Raw genomic sequence first — 16549 nt, forward strand, 5'->3', positions numbered from 1 at the left:
TTGAGATCATTTATCACCCGAGCACATTTGTCCATCATCAATTCATTCTCAGCCTCCATGGAGGTGTTTTCATTCTTCATACGCTTACATCCAAACTCGTCAGATTTAACTTTGTTGTCTATCTTCATTTTCTGCACCATAAATAGTGAAATATGGTGAAATAAACATCAATACTGAGAAGTACGTACGTACAAATGGTTAATATCAACACCTCCTGTTTTCCACAATCGCTGGTGCCAAATTTTCTTTTCCTCGGTTTTTTGGAAGAAACATTCAAGATGCTCGAGGGTACACCGTCGATAGATGTCCCCGGGGATGACGTGTTCGCTCCATCTCCATCTGTATTCCAGTTTAGAAGCTCTAACCTTGAAGGAGATATCTAGAACTTTCTTAAAGAAACATTAATTGTGCCGATTAACATAAAATTAGCTACTCAAAGCTTCATTAAATTAGTCAGCCTATTTTGATGAGCTTGTATACATGCATAAACACATACAGGTTCTAATGTTAATAGAGATGAAAGGCCATACCAGCTAACTGATTCGATTGGTGCAGGCCGGGAATTTGATCAGTGAACAATATTCCACGGTTCTCGGCATCACTACGATCTCCAAACTCGTTGGTGTAGTTTCCTGAAATTAAAACCAATCAAACCCTCAAGGAGAATATTCAAACAAGTTAAATTTGCTTCATAAGCAAAAACAACAGCACAGCAACAAAACTAAGACTCGATCCCAAACTAGTTAGGGTTTGCGGCATTTAATTCTCTCATAAACCAAGTCCCTTTCAACATTAAGAAGTTTTAAATCCTTGGATATATATCATTCGCCCACCTTATCAGATGCTTAAATAATTAAAAACGCATGCAGGTCAAGAAGGAAAAAAACCTAGAGCTACCTTTTTAAAAGGCTAAATTTGTTGTGGATGATCAAACTTTTGAATTAGCAGGTTATCATATGCCTAACCAGAGGCAACTAGCTTGTTTTCCCCTATATACATGGTTGCTTTAATGTGTAGTGAATTACAACAAAAACTAGTTAGAACTTTTGGTTAGCTTGTGATACTCCTTTTCACATTTGCAAATCAAAACCAACAAGTTTAGCCTTCGATGAGAAGGTTTTTATTTTTCATGGATAAGTGATAAGCTAATATCATGACAGTGTTGTAGACAATCAAAAACCCTAAATTGACCTGAGAAGGCTTTGTCAGTTGATGTAAAGGTTAAGTAAATCAATGAGTTATACTGTGCCACCTCTATGGTAGATTTGCATAGCTAGCTGTTCATTTTAGGCTTGAAACAACGTAAACCCTAAATAAAACCCTAGATTTGAAGAATTAATAATATTATACTGAGTGCTAGAAAATAAGAATTGACCTAGCTAGAGCTAGACTTTTCCCATCAATCTAACAAAAGAGCTATTAATAAAGAGATCGCATGCAACAAACTTCATTCTATGAGCAGAGAGAGAGAGAGAAATCGTGTTATGAGCCTTCTATGAGCAGAGAGAGAGAGAGAGAGAGAGAGAGAAATCGTGTTATGAGCAAATAATTTGGCTTAAAATAGAAGTTGCGGATGATTTTGTCCAAAACCAAGGAGCCTTTTCCTATTTAATCGGGACATTGCAACCGATCTTGCAGTTCAATATATATACATGTGCTGCATGAAATTTGAAGGAAACGATAATTTTGTTTTGGGATCTGGAGCTGTCCTGTCCAGTAGGCTGTGGGAAAAAGAATCGGTGGTTTTTTTTAGATTTTTCTTTTTTATATATATTTGATTAACGGCTGCGATTTTCAGTATTTATCAATGAAATTTGTATGAAGTAGATTTTGTAAAATCATATTAAATCTTTATACGCCTTATTACTTGTTTCGCATAGATTTAGCACAGCATAAACAAAGAAAGAGTGGCAGCAAGTGTTGATCTAACGTGTTCTATATGGAGAAGATTATAAAAGAAGAAGAAAAACCCTTACCCTCTGAATCAGATGAGTTTAAGTTAGACATCAGATGTTCTTCTTTGATATGATCTGCTGAAAATTGAGAGAGAGAGAAAAGAAGCAAGTATCAACCTTAAAAAGTGTAAAATGATACAATATGTTGAGAAAGAGTAAAATCAGTCGATGAGGTTGATGATCAAGCAGCTGAGAACACCACACCTTTTGCTTCTCTTTTCATATACACTACCAGATCTGCAGGTTATGGGCTGGTTGGTCCTAGAAATAGGCGGCGCTTGAGGAGATGATGACCGCCGGTGTGCTAGAAATTGGGAGTGAACTCACTTAGAGGTGTCAGAGAAACAAAAATTATGGAGCACTGGTGGGATAAAAAAGAACAAAAAAAGAAGCGAGGGGGCCCAATCGCAATCGCAAGAGAGCATGAGAAAACAAGATATGACGTTCGGTAACTGCCGGTAGCCCTGATTGTAAACGAGGTGCAAAATGGCGTTTTCTTAAATTTATTTTTTAGAAAAAATTGTTTATAATTAATTGTTTATATTTTTTTAATATATTAATATTAAAAATAATTTTTAAAAACTATAAAAATTATTTTAATATATTTTTAAATAAAATACACAATAAATTATCAACATTATTCTACATTTCAAAAACGTTCCTAAAATATTTTTATTTTTTTATTAATTTTAAATTAATATATTTATAATGTTTTTAATCATTTTATTATATTAATATTAAAAATAATTTTTTAAAAAATAAAAAATTATTAACACATATTTTAAATAAAAAATTATTTAAAAAATAATTATAATTACACTTCCAAACAAGTTCATCGTAATTATAAAAACAAGTTCATCATAGTTATAAAAATGATGCAAAACTGTATTTTTTTAAATTAATATTTTTAAAAAATTATTTATAATTAATTATTTATATTTTTTAATATATTAATATAAAATTAATATTTTTAAAAAATTATTTATATTTTTTAATATATTAATATTAAAAATAATTTTTAAAAACTATAAAAATTATTTATCAACATTATCGTAATCCCTCTTGTCAACACACTGACAGCTCGCAGCGAAGAAATGAACAGTTTTTTTTTTTTTTTGTTAATATTACCGGTGGTTGTGTTTTAGCTCCAAAATAGAAATATTAATTTGAGTTCCCTGCAGAGCCGCCTTTGTTGACTTGAGAAATAGGTGTGATTTTAACCTTAAAACAAAAAAAACAAAAATAGCATTAATAATTAAAAAGAACACAGTTTAAAAAAATATGTGATATAATATGGTCTGCGCGAGACAAGATTCATAAACACGAAATTTTAAAGATATCATGCGTCACAATTTTGAGTTGCTGTAAAAATAAGATATTTATAATGTTTTTTTATATTATATTATATTATTTTGTTAATTATAAGTTTGCAATTTATTTTACATGTGTTTAAGCATATTTGTAATATTGTTTTTCGCAATTGTTTTAGGCTTGTTAAGTCGGCTTTCAAATATTTCTTAATTTAATTTAAAATACCAGAATTTAAAACCAAAATCTTAATTGTTGAACATATGTCATATAAATCGAAGAAACTGTAAGTAATAAGAGGGAAAAAATTAATTGCAAGGGATGAAAACGGGAAAATTGTACTTAATATTAAATTCCCTAAAAAATCAAAACAAATTTAGATTATAAGATGCTTGAAAATCATAAATATTGTATATATAAAAAAAACATTAAATAAACAGCCTAAATTAAGATCTGTATATATAAAAAAATAAACATTAAATAAACAGCCTAAATTAAGATGAAAAATAAAATTGGATTAATTTAAAAAAAAAACATTGAGTAGCTAGAAATACAAAAGGGACTTGAACCCCATCCATGACCATGAAAATCAGTCCATGATTCTAGCAATAATAATAATAATAATAATAATTTTTTAAACTTTAAATTCAGTTCTCAAAACTCTAGTTTTTTTTTAAATTAATAAAATTAAATTTTATCTTACCAAGTTAAATATAAAAATAAAAGACTGAATATTTTCTATGCATCATAAAATCCTTACACGGGAGCATAAAAGACAAATCATTAAAATCAATCTCAAATTAAAGTAATATTAAAGCATCAAGTAAAAAAAAAAAATCAGAGAGAAATGAGGGTGGGAAAAAGAAATGATTATAAGAATCTAAGGTGGTCTGCCTCAGAGCCCACAAGAGATGTCTCATCACTTGTAGGTTTTTTTCTTAATAAATAAATATAAGAGATGTTAGCTGAAAAGGATTATTTTTCATAAAAAGACAAAGAAAGGACGTCAAGTAAGGCTCTTCGAGAAGGTTATTACCAGTTTTCTTTGAATCCGACGTGCATTGCCCCCTTTGGATCCGACGTGCATTGCCCCCTTTGGAATAATCTAGAAGCTAGACAGACATTGAGTCGCGATTAGATGATTGCATTGCCCCCTTTGGATCGGCAATCCAACTGGACCCAGAAAAAGAGTAGATGACTGGGCTCTACAAGAGGTTCAAGAACAGGCCCATTTCAAGTCTCGTTTATGATTCTGATAGATATTGGTTTTTTAATGTTTTTTATATTAAAATAAATTAAAATAATATTTTTAAAATTTTAATGTTAATATATTAAAATAATAAAAAATATTAATTTAAATTAAAAAAAAAAAACACGATTGAACTGTAATGCTATATACGACTTTATCTAGTTATAGGATTTATTTGAAAGGAAATGGGTTGTTAAAATCCGTCGCATGATTAAAGATAAGATTGATTCAGTCCTGTTTTATTTGTTTTTTTATTTTAAAGGTGGTTTTAAAAATTTTAATTTTTTTATTTTTTATACTTTAAAGGTGGTTTTTAAAAAAAAAAAATATTTTTTAAATTAATATTTTTTAGTGTTTTTAAATTATTTTGATATATTAGTATCAAAAATAATTATTTTTTAAAAAAAATATTTTAATATATTTTCAAGTAAAAAAACACTTTAAAAAATAAACACAAAAATATTTCAGAAATACTCTAATTCAAATTCAAAGAAATTGGAGTGTGCCTTTTAAGTCTGTCTTTGTTTTCATGCAGTCATCTAGTTAATTTTTAATCCATTATATCTACCTTTATTGGAGGAGGTAGAGGTGTAAATGATTTTGTTTTTATGACTAAATTATACTAAATAAAATACATAAACTATAAAAATAAATTATCTTATGTTTATCAAACAAAGTTTGACAAGGTAATTTTAGAAAGAAAAAAACTATATAAACTATTTTAGATATCTATTTAAAAATTGCACAAACATATATAATACGATGCAAGTTACTTTTATAAAAATAATTTTTAAATATAAAAATAATTTTTAATATATATATATATATATATATATTAACATATCAAAATTATTTACTTTAAATGAAAAACATATTAAACCGCATAATTCTGATAACTGAAGACGGAAGTTTTGCCATATTCTTGGACCTAACTTTCCTAGGCTTAGCTTCTAAAACTTTGATGGGCTTTTTTTAAAAAGAGATATAGGCCCAAGAAAATAGAACATTTCAAAATGGTTTAGTTAAAGAAATTTCTTACCATATAATTAAAGACATATTTTTCATGTTAAGCACCGAACCATGTTAAATTTTAAGGAATTAATTAAAAATGACTTGAAACCTCAATGGTTAATTTCACTCAAGATACTACTTTTATTACTTAAATATAATAAAATATATATCCATAATTATATTTTCCTCAATTGATGATAATTAAATTTTTCACAAATAATTTTTTTTAAAAGTTTCCATTATATCTAGAACATATAGCTAAAAATTAAAAATTATTTTATTTTTTAATTACGATAATTAAATTTTATCTTTTTTCTAGCATTATCTATCATCAAATTTAATTTTCCGTTTGAAAAGAAAAATTGTTAGTACTGCATTTTTTTTGTTAAAGAATTTTGTTGATGTTTCTAAATATACATGCCATCAATAAAATATTTATTTTGAAAAAAATATAATAGAATTATAAAAATTTTAGCAAATTCATTTTTTATGAATTTTATTTTTCTTTAAATAACTTTAAATGTTAATGTTTCCATTAATTACGCCGAAATAAGATATTTCGTGGTTATACTAAGATAAAAGGTAAACTAGTACATAAATAAAACTTATAATAAATACAAGTGGGATTAATAATTTATGGATTATGAGTAGGGGTTCAAAATAATTGATTAACAAAAGAAAATCAAAGAAAATTAACTAAAAAAATCAAATCAAAATAAAAAATCAATTAAACTAATTTTTAAAATCATAAATTTTAAAAGATTCGATTCAATTTTGATTTGAATAAGAAATCAGACCAAATCAAACTGAACCCACTAAACAATTGACAAAAGTTTATAATATAAATAGTTAATTTTCAATCTAACCGGCTAACCCTAATAATTAATATAACTTTCTTACCTCTCACATAAAGCCGCCTCCTTATTCAGATATATTTCTAATCTTTATTTTCTAGTTTCCTTTTAATTTTCAATTGCATTGTCACCTGTGTTTCAATGTTTAACAAGGAAAGCCCTGGCCTCCTCCACTTGGTTCAACTTGTTAGTGGATATATCAGGTATCTATATAGAGAGGTTTGGTTTAGATGTTTTCTCGGTTTCAAGGATCGCAAACATTTGAATTGTGCTTCTGATTCAAGAAACCCAACAATACCTGTTCATTTTCATAGGAGCAAAAGTGAAAATCCAGTCAGGTTTCCCCAAACGAGCCCATCACCCATTAATATACTCCTGAGCGATGGCAACGTTGGCCTTGAAGAAAACGGAGAGATCATGGACAGCACGTGAAACAACGGATAATGACGGATTCATTTTTTAAGCCGAATTTGAATTCTTCTAGGTCTTACTTGCAGATTTCGATGATGGATTCAGATTCGGTAGCTAAGATTTGGATGAGAGAACTAAATGTCCAGGTGGAGTTTTGGGTTGATGGGTCAGGGTTCAGCTTTAGGTTTCCTGGTTTTTTGCCAAAAAAAAAAGGATTTAATCAAATTGATTTTCAATCGGTTAATATTTTATAAAATTAATGCAATTTAGTTTGGTTAGTTTTTTAAATCTAAACTGAACCGAAGTGAACCAAACCGTAAACACCCCTAATTAACCCCTAATTATGAGTAAAACCACCTCAATTAATAACCTTAAACTCGAGGAGGAGAAATTGTTATCAACCTCAGAGAAATAGCCGATAGATGACTGTTTAGTAAAAAAGAAACACTGATAATTGAGTTTAAAACGACTTCGATAAATACTTTGCTTATGAAGACAACCTCCAAACTTCAGGGAGGACAATCTGCAGATTACCCACAGTACCGTCACTCTTGGATCTAAAATCAAAGTAAGCTAACCGAGGGAATTTTGCAACGGTAGTCCAATGAGAGTTGAGAAAATTAAACATAAAAGAGAAAGCTACATCTAATTACTCCTAAGATCAGTCAATCAAAGAATATTGTCCTGGAAATGACATGGTTAATTAGCACCTATAGAGGATATATAAGGCTACCTCTATAATTTGTCAGATTAGAGTTGTACCTCTCAAATGGAGTATCAAACTTCCTTTCCCTGTGCATATCACCAGACAGGAAAGGGCTGCTTTTCGCAATTTGGGCATCTGGTACTGTCCGTTTTCTCAAACCACATACTGGACCTGCAGGTTTTGTTTCTTCCTTCGCATCTTGTTGTCCCAGCTGAGGTTTCTCTCACCCCCAGTAGCTCGATCCATCTCCGAGGACGTTTAGAGCTCACACATGTTCTAGCTGTGGTAAAGAGGATCTTGCAGTACCGGAGAAATACATCCTTGCCTTCCTGCACATTGGAGAAGCAAGAGTAGCAGAGAGAGTTAGAAGTCAAGAGGAAGATCTGTCAGGAAATATACTACTTGTAGATAAATATATATGTTCGAAGGCTTGCTGGATATATGAACTACCATCTGCAGGTCTCTTGGTTAATCACCGGTAGACTGTCTGTGCAGACCCAACATAAATAAATAGTACAGTGGGGAAGTGATCGATAATGCTTTCCTTCGAAGAAAGCGCGCTAGAAATATAGAAAGACGAGATGCTCTATTTAGGTATCTCATAGGACAGCTTAAACATTAAGAATTGGATTTTCATTTAAAGTCCAATGACAAGAGATGTATGTGTGGGAATCCAAGAATACAGTAGTGCTTGTACAGTAGAGAAAACACATGTATTATTTTATATCTTAATATCTTGAAAGACTTTTTAAGGGTTATTTTTTATAAGGTCACACGAATAATTAATAATCAATTTATTTTCTCTTTTATAAGAGCATCAAGAACATGCTTCTCTTTGTTTTTACAGAATCAATGGTGTAATCAGGACTCTGAATGAATACAAGTGAGTGAGGACGTGAAAAGGCATTGCAAATCCGTTAAGAAAATGTGACTTTCATATTAAGATTTTATATTTGAAACTCTGAATTTAGTGGGTGTTTGATAATAATTAAAAATCATCAAAAGAACATGTGAAAGTGATTCCTGCATGGTGCGATGCCTTGATTGGGTGTAAAAAAGACAGAGAAAGAACTTTGACGGAGACTTGATGTAAGGAGACAAATTTAGTTTTGTGTGGACACAAAAGGACTTGCCGACCGAGATTTTTTATAAGAAAATTAAAATATCACATTGCTTGGTGTTGGAAAATCGTCCATTTCTTTTGTTTGAGAAAGAGTTCCAAAAAACTTTAAATTATCATGATTTCTAAATCAATTATAAGCAAAAAAGAAGAAGAAGTGTTTCATTTATTTCCATGCAACTATAAAATAAGAATAATTAATTGGAGAAAATAATTAAAGATCAAGCATGCTTGGGCTTTAAAGGATGACCCTTACGTGACTATAAACTTGCTGCTCGAAATTGCCCTAAGAATCGGATAGCATGTTAATTGCATCCTCTCTTTTTTTTTCCTAAAACTACTCTCACAGTGGGTGGGTTTGCACACTGCAATACCTTAAAGAACGCAATGGCAAATTCTGTCGAGGTATTGATCCGAGAAGGGAAGGGAAGGCAATTGGATTGCTAACCCTTTAATTTGACAAATCGAAGGCTGAACATTTCTTGTATGCTTGGTTCGGTTCTGACCCAAGCTTGGGTTTCGCGCTGTGTTTTGTTTTTTCTGCTTTTCTTGCAGTCTGCTTTCCATTTACTATGTTCCCTCCAGTCTTTTAATAAAAGCTGACCATCGAGTCTCGTTAAAAATTAATTTAATGCTCCCCACCATCCTTCCACATTCCAGGTGTGTTTCACATGCATTTTTTATTTTTGATACTAATATTTTTTATTTAAATAATATTTTTTAAAAATTTTTGATACTAATATTTTTTAAAACGATTTGGAAATATAAAATATAAATATTGCTTAAAAGTAAAAATTAAATTAAATTTATGAAGAGAAAATTTGGCTACTAAGTACATTATCGATCCATCCCAGAAATGGTTTTAGTGAGATGGATATTAGTTAAAAGTGATAAATAAAAATGTTATTACAAATCTTCGACACAAACACACTCACACGCACGTGGTCTTTGTCATACTCCTTTGTTGAATCAAGCATTCAGTTTAGTTTGATTCACCTAGATAATCTGCAATGAGTAGCAGATTGAATTAGAGAAAAGAGAATACTTGTGTAGTAATAGAAAACTAATTTTTTTCATTTTCAGCTTTTTTTTAATGAAAAAATATATAGATTATTGTTTTTTTAAAAATAAATCAGAGCAATTTTCTAATTTGAATAACTGAAAAATGTGTTCATGTTATATTATAATATTTTTTATTTGGAGAAAAATAATAATGGAAATCATGTGTAAATTAAACTTGTTTTCCATGATATTCTTTACTTGTGGACATATAAATATTTGTTTTCTTATCTTAAAGGTGTTGGTGTAAACAATTAAAAAAAGTATAACATTATTTTAGAGAATTGGTGTAATATCTATATTTTCTACACAGAAAAGATGCCTCTGCTCATCTGGATCTTCAGATCTGTAAACGTTTGACCCTATCATTTTATTGGGTGTACCATGTGAGGTTTTGGAAAACCAAGTTGACCATTCAAAGAGAAGTCAACTAATTGTAGGAATTGACAGCCTCACACCATAATTTATTGACTGTAAAAGCTAAAAATATGAGACAACCAGCTCGTCCGAACATGACATAACAACAATTAACATTTCTGCAACTGGAATCGAAATAGATTAATATAAGTTGACAACAAAGCATATGCAAATCAATAATGATAATGGTTCCATTGACTAGCTAGCTCTTCAGGCAATCCTTTTCTTTTCTTTTGTTCAGTCTCTTAAATTGCAACGGTCCGAAATCACAAATCCCAGTTAAATAAATCTTGTTGAGCTGCCAATGGCGAGAGACCCCCACCCTCTTCAAACTTTTGGATGCTGCAGTTTCTCTTCATTTGTACATGTTCTTCTGTCATCAAATCAGAAGTAGCAGCAAATACAAGGTGACTAAAGAGCTAATATAAAAATAAACTTAATTGCGAGGCAATGAATCCCGCAATTTTGCACGAACCTGACATATCCAGCTACAACATTAAAACAGTACCTTGTGATGCTAGTTCCTGAGGTCCAAGCCAGTCCTTGTCCTTGTTTATCTTCTCACATAAAGCATCGATTATCACTTGCAATGAATGCTTTTCATTTTCTAATTGTTCAATTTTTGCTCGAAGCTGAATTACATTCATGTTTTCTGGATTGTCGATTCTTTTTGTTAACAGATTAATATCATGTTTAAGCTGTGTATTTTCACGCTGGAGATCTTTATAGTTGGAGCCAGTCTGCCAAACAAAACAATGAATAGTTACTCTATAAGAAACCAATAAAGTAATCAATCAAAGAGACACTCTTGATCACAATGTCATCAAGCTAAATTTCTCTATTCATTAATTTATGACACAACTATAATTGCCCGTACTGCTCTGACATAGGATTTCACTACTACGAAAAAAAATGACTAGAGAACATTTTAGTATATGAATTTGTTGCTCGGAAGAGATTTTATCATGGCTAATCCTGTAAAAATGAATCACCATATAGGCCATATATTAATTAGCAGGATCGGGACATCAAGGGATGGCAATAAATATCATTAGGTGGGTATCCATCGGGTTTGAGTTTAATTACCATCCCTGTGAATATCCTATAACTTGCTTGTAAATATATCATAAAAAGATAATTACATCAATAATCAAACAGCAACTGGACAACAAAAGTTTACACTACATAGTCACTGTCCACGAGGAAAGCAGGAGCCCCCTATTATCCAAAAAGAATCTGTTGAAACCGAATCTCGTGGGTGCTCACCTCATTGTTGAACTAACATGCCAAAGTCAAATGAGAATTGAAAAATGAAACGCTTTGACCTCTACAGGGTAGCTCTCAAAGTTAAAAATATGATTCAAAACATATGCCTACTAGTATCCAATCATCCTTGTCAAAAAACTATCTCAATCCAAAAACTAATAGTAAGTTCTAGTAATGATTTTATATTACTCTCTTGTTCCCCCTCAAGTATATAGAATTTAATAATTGAATTTAGGTTCATCCAAAAGACTTAAAACCTCATGGTGGATAACCCATTCTCAATCTTTTATATTACTTTATATTCTTATATTTATTCAAGGTGGGTATGCTCTTATATGTTTTTAGTGTGAGATATGTTCACTAACACCCCCATCTTTTTGGGTTTGTAAGTGAAATCCTTTTTATCTTGAAATTGACACATGGTCCTTAGTTATTTAGACCTTGATAACTATGAAAAAAACCATCTCAACTTGAAAACTTAAGCTAGTAGGCGAAGTTTAATGAATGATTTTGTGTTACTCTCTTCTGTTATTCTTTGTTTCACTGCTAGTTTGATGTCTCATTGATTCATATTGCCGCTTCTTTTCTAGAAGGGAAAATGCTGTTGGCAAAACACTTCGAGGACATGAATGTACTTCTTCATCAAGTTATCAAGTAGCTATTTTGGTCTTTTCATGCAAATGTCAACTTCAACAAGTTTCCCTTCAATGGAAAGGGAGGATTTTTGCCTTGCCAGAATGGCTAATCAAAGGGATCGATGGATTCTAGGAGAGCCTTTGACGACTGACATGTCTTAGAATACAGGGCTGTCCTAGACTGAGAAGCATGTTGTTACCAACAATGCGTCCTTCCCCACCAGTTTTAAAGAGGGCCAAATTTTGGATTTTCTCTTTGAAATGTTCTGATCAGTGTCAGTCAGTGGAGATAGCTTTGAAATGCTATTTCAATTGAAGTCTAAGTGATCAGATGCAGTTATATAGCGCAGGGAAATTACACGAGCAACCATAGAAGTAAAGAACCGCTGCCTCATAAAAGTGAATTGGTTTCTACAAGCCAACCTTTCCCTTTATGCAGGTGGCTGCATGTGCTATTACATGCTTGATTAAGTTGTGTTATATAGTGTAAAAGAGGATAGGCTACTATAAGAAGCAAGTAATATCTTGGTGAAAGAGAATTATAAGGCTAAATAAAACTTCTCAATTAGTGTAATCAAGGTCTGGCTTTGATAATAAACTACTACCTGCACTTGGCCCTCTTTAATCTTTGGAGGAAGTACACTACCTATCACTTCCTCTACTATGAACTCAATAGAAGGAGAAGGTGAAACCAACAAATATTAGTTAGCATACTCTTTCCAAATTAATTTGTTGATTGGACTCGCAACCAAACTTCTACTTCCTTTTATATTGAGTAGGAAGATATAGATCCTAAACTGTTTTCGAACAATTCTCATGAGATGACATTTATTTGATGGATTCTTGTCCGAGGGATGAAATTTTGCTTTCCCACAAAACCATCTAGATTGGACTTTGAGACAAAAAGTACATGATTTAAATGGAAGCACACCTCTTGATAATGTGTCCATGTGTCCTTTAGGGGTTGGTCCTATTATTGTCATCAACAATCCATATCTCACAAAACCCAGAATTAAAACAACTTTTGTTGTGACTTGTTGTCACTTGAAGTCTGTCTCCAAGATGTACAAACTGTAGCTGACAAACACATTGATCATCTTAACTTTACATGCACACATCCACGTTAGTTCAAGGTTATATAAATAACATTCGAGTAAAAAATCTTCTCCTAGAGATTGGAGACTCATTTTCCTCCTTTTTAAGCTTTATTTTGGAAACAAACATAACACAACCTCTTAATGTTTTTTTTTTTTTTCCTCCACTGTCAGTACTACTTTAAGCATCATATAATCCACTAGAACCCTGAGAGGACTGGTTATTCAAGTGTTTTAGTTACTCAAATCCAATCTTTTACGCCTTTCATTCCATCACAACCTTAGAAGGCAACTTTACAAAGACCATGATCTTAGTAAAGTAGTAAAGTTTTATGTAAACCTCATCAATTGACGGTGATCACACCCTCTACACAAACCTTGAATTTTAATATCTTTATATTTATTTGTTACTTGATTTTTTCTATTTAATTTTTTTTCAAGGAAATATCTTTCATTTCTAATCAAATAACAAACAAAATTAAAAATACATTTTAAAATGCAATTTGGACATTTTAAAAAAATAATTGTTAAGTTTTGTTAAAAGACTAGCTTATAATTTTCAAAACTAGAAAAACTTGCATACAAAATCAGAAAAATCTGAAAAACTAAATCATAATTTACTATAGATAAAATCTTAAAAAAGGACATGATAAGATGGTCAGGTATGGAATGTTTCTGAGTTTGATTATTCAAAGCTATATGTAGGAAAACTTTTCTGGGGTTTTCATGATGGTCTCAGATGTTGCGGAAATATGAATAACAACAATAGTGGTTCACCTAGAATTACACATCCCACTAGAATGAACAACCATACCATTTGGCTAATTACTTCTTAACCAACTCCATCTCTAAGAGATTGCAACTTGCTACTTTTAGCCACTCAAAAAGGGTAGCAAATACAGCAGTAGATGTTTTAACTAAGCAAGGTGTTTAATGTTCTTTTGATTACGTAACTTGGCTTCGGTAGTTTAAAGCAAGGGTGTCGTCTAGTAAGCTGGTTTGAGTTTTTTATGTAGCATCTTCTTGATGGTACTGCTCCTTTTCTTCTCTCTTCGATCAATCTGATCGACGTATCATAAAGAAAAAACGACTTGACCATAGTTGAAACGAACCATTGAAAGCTTAACCGATAAGGATGTTAACTTCAGAAATCAACTATACAATGAACCTTTACATATATACTTAAGTTATCAAAAGGCAGAGGAATGACCAGTATTCCATCATATTTGTAAGCTTATACTTTCTAACCAGGTGGAATAATGTAAATGAACTTGACTCTTGTATTGCTTTCACTACATCCTATCATTACATGGGTTGAAACCTTTGCTATTTCTGGTAGCATTTTACTTTCTCTGATCTATTTTCTGTCAGAACCCCCTAAAAAAAATTGTTGATTTATGGTTGTTTATAAAATGTAAGTAGTTTTGTATAACAAACAGCAAAGGAAGAGAACGGAGAAACACTTACTAGTCGTTTTAAAAGCACTTCCACAACCGTATTTTGACTATTAAGCTGGCCTTTTAATTGGCCAAATTCCTTCTCAAGTTGCTTCATCTCATCTTTTTGATGTTGCAAAGTTTGTACTAGAAGGACTTCTTCCTTCTTTAAGGAATCATTCTCTCTCCTTAAACGATCATTTTCAATAGTAAGTTCATCCAATTTGTTCATGGTGTTCATTTTCAATTCCTACAAATAAATAGTAGAATACAAGAAAGAAAAAATGATAGGAGAAAATCATTAAATAGATTCAAAATGTGTTTGATAGGATTTATGAAAAATTAGTATAAGGTTTTGTTTGATACATGGGTAAAACAAGTAATAATGTTGTATTTCCTTTTTTAATTAATCTTAAGACAAATTATTCCCATAAGAAAAAATAATTACAAAAAAATTAAATAAGTTACTCCCTAGATCATAAGTTCTGTTTACACACTATAGAGCGAGCGAAACAATTTAATTGAATTTAATTGAAATCAAAAGAGAGAAGAAAAAATGGGGTTTTACCTTACATCGTTCCCGATATGCCTTGTCAGCCAATCTTTTTTTCTGAGCTGCTGCATATCTAGTAGCTCCTTTGAGATTAGCATCAGTTGTTTTTGGAAATTGATTACTTACTAGTTCAGCCGACGAGATAGGACTTGGTTCCATGAACAATAATGTATTCAATCCCCCAGCTTTTTAAGATTTAAAGCAACAATACAGAGAAAAAAAGACATTCATGAAAGAGCTGAAGCAAGCGACATAGATTTGATTCAAAATCCAATTCAATCATAGCTGTTACAAGACAAAAGGAATTACAATATATCTGGGGTTAATTGAACCGCTATTTTTACTTACCATCAGCTGGAGATAATATATCTGTGAGCGTTTCCCACATGTTGGTAGCGGCACCCTCCATAATATCTGTCTTCTTTAGAGAGATGGAGAGACGTTTGCTCTTGCGAAGAAAAGCATCGAAATTATCAGCAACGTGAGCTCCACAGCTCGGTCAATAAAAAATCATGCACAAGCCGTTCGATATCGCTCGTCCAGAGTGGGAACTCGGACGACTAGACAACTTCATGGGCCACGATAGCTGTAATGAATTGTAGAAACTTCGGCCCAACAAGGACGCTATCAGTTGTTCATTCAAGATAGGCTAAATTATCCAAAAATACCTCGAACTTTGGATTAAATCAGATTTAGTCCTTGAAGTTTTTTTTATTTAGGCACCATGAACTATTTTTTCATTAGAAAAGCCTGTCTATCCAGGCTCCCATCTATCCATTAATCTCTTTTTATTCTCAAATTACGTGTTATCAAGATATGCACTATGTTTCTAAACTATTACCTCTAATCAAATTAACGAAAAAGTCTATTTTAAAAAAAAAAAAAAATTTAAAGTACTCAAATAAAAATAAATAAATTTAAGAGCTATATAAGTTCATTTTGACTCAAAGTTTAGGATGATTTTTTATGAGATAGATAAATATCCAACCCTCTTGTTCTCAAATAAATGTTGTATGTTTTTTTCAAAATATATAATTTTATAGTGTTTTTTCAAACTATCATATATTAATTTTTTTTATGATTGACAATTAAAGCAACAAGAATTAACTCTAGTAATTATGTATCAATTTTGGTTAAAAAAATCAGTATAAAAAAATATTGAATGGAAGATGTTATGCATACCAAGACATAATTATTTTTGCCTCATTCTTCTTTGTTTTTTCAACATTTTTACCTTTATTTTTCTTCAATCGTTTTAGAATCTAGGTTTAAGTTTTTTATAGAGAGATTTTTCAGTTTGTTTTTCTGATTTCGTTGACCTTATTAATAGAGCAATTAATGAAGGTGATGCTGATATTATTAGAGGTTGAATATATTCAATGTTTTTCATCAAGTGATATACAATAAAATTTTAAGATTAAATGATATAATTATTAACAATAATGTGTTTTACATGTGTTTTTATATTCTAAGTG

At 31.0% G+C, this 16549-nt stretch overlaps 1 protein-coding gene and 1 long non-coding RNA gene across 5 annotated transcripts in view; one reads left to right on the forward strand and one right to left on the reverse strand.

The window, feature by feature from the left end:
* Positions 1-15655, reverse strand: part of LOC105124142 (coiled-coil domain-containing protein 89-like) — a 30222-nt gene extending 14567 nt beyond the window's left edge. The window contains exons 1-5 of one of the 4 annotated variants that reach the window (XM_011024022.1): positions 15423-15650; positions 15090-15259; positions 14553-14771; positions 10599-10830; positions 10311-10463 (exon numbers count right to left, since the gene is read on the reverse strand). In XM_011024022.1, the coding sequence (XP_011022324.1) occupies positions 10357-10463; positions 10599-10830; positions 14553-14771; positions 15090-15259; positions 15423-15483 (789 nt within the window). In that variant the 5' untranslated portion in view covers positions 15484-15650 and the 3' untranslated portion in view covers positions 10311-10356. Of the gene's footprint in view, positions 1-10107; positions 10464-10598; positions 10831-14552; positions 14772-15089; positions 15313-15422 lie in introns of those variants that run through there. The other 3 variants (XM_011024024.1, XM_011024025.1, XM_011024021.1) reach the window with 3 other exon arrangements.
* On the forward strand, positions 7637-8041 carry LOC105124143 (uncharacterized). The gene is made up of 2 exons (XR_841997.1): positions 7637-7829; positions 7897-8041. It is a non-coding gene; the product is annotated as an uncharacterized LOC105124143 (long non-coding RNA).
* Positions 15656-16549: the final 894 nt, after the last annotated feature.

This window comes from Populus euphratica, unplaced genomic scaffold (genome assembly GCF_000495115.2).
Source record: "Populus euphratica unplaced genomic scaffold, PopEup_1.0 scaffold4.1, whole genome shotgun sequence".
Classification (NCBI taxonomy): Eukaryota; Viridiplantae; Streptophyta; class Magnoliopsida; order Malpighiales; family Salicaceae; genus Populus; species Populus euphratica.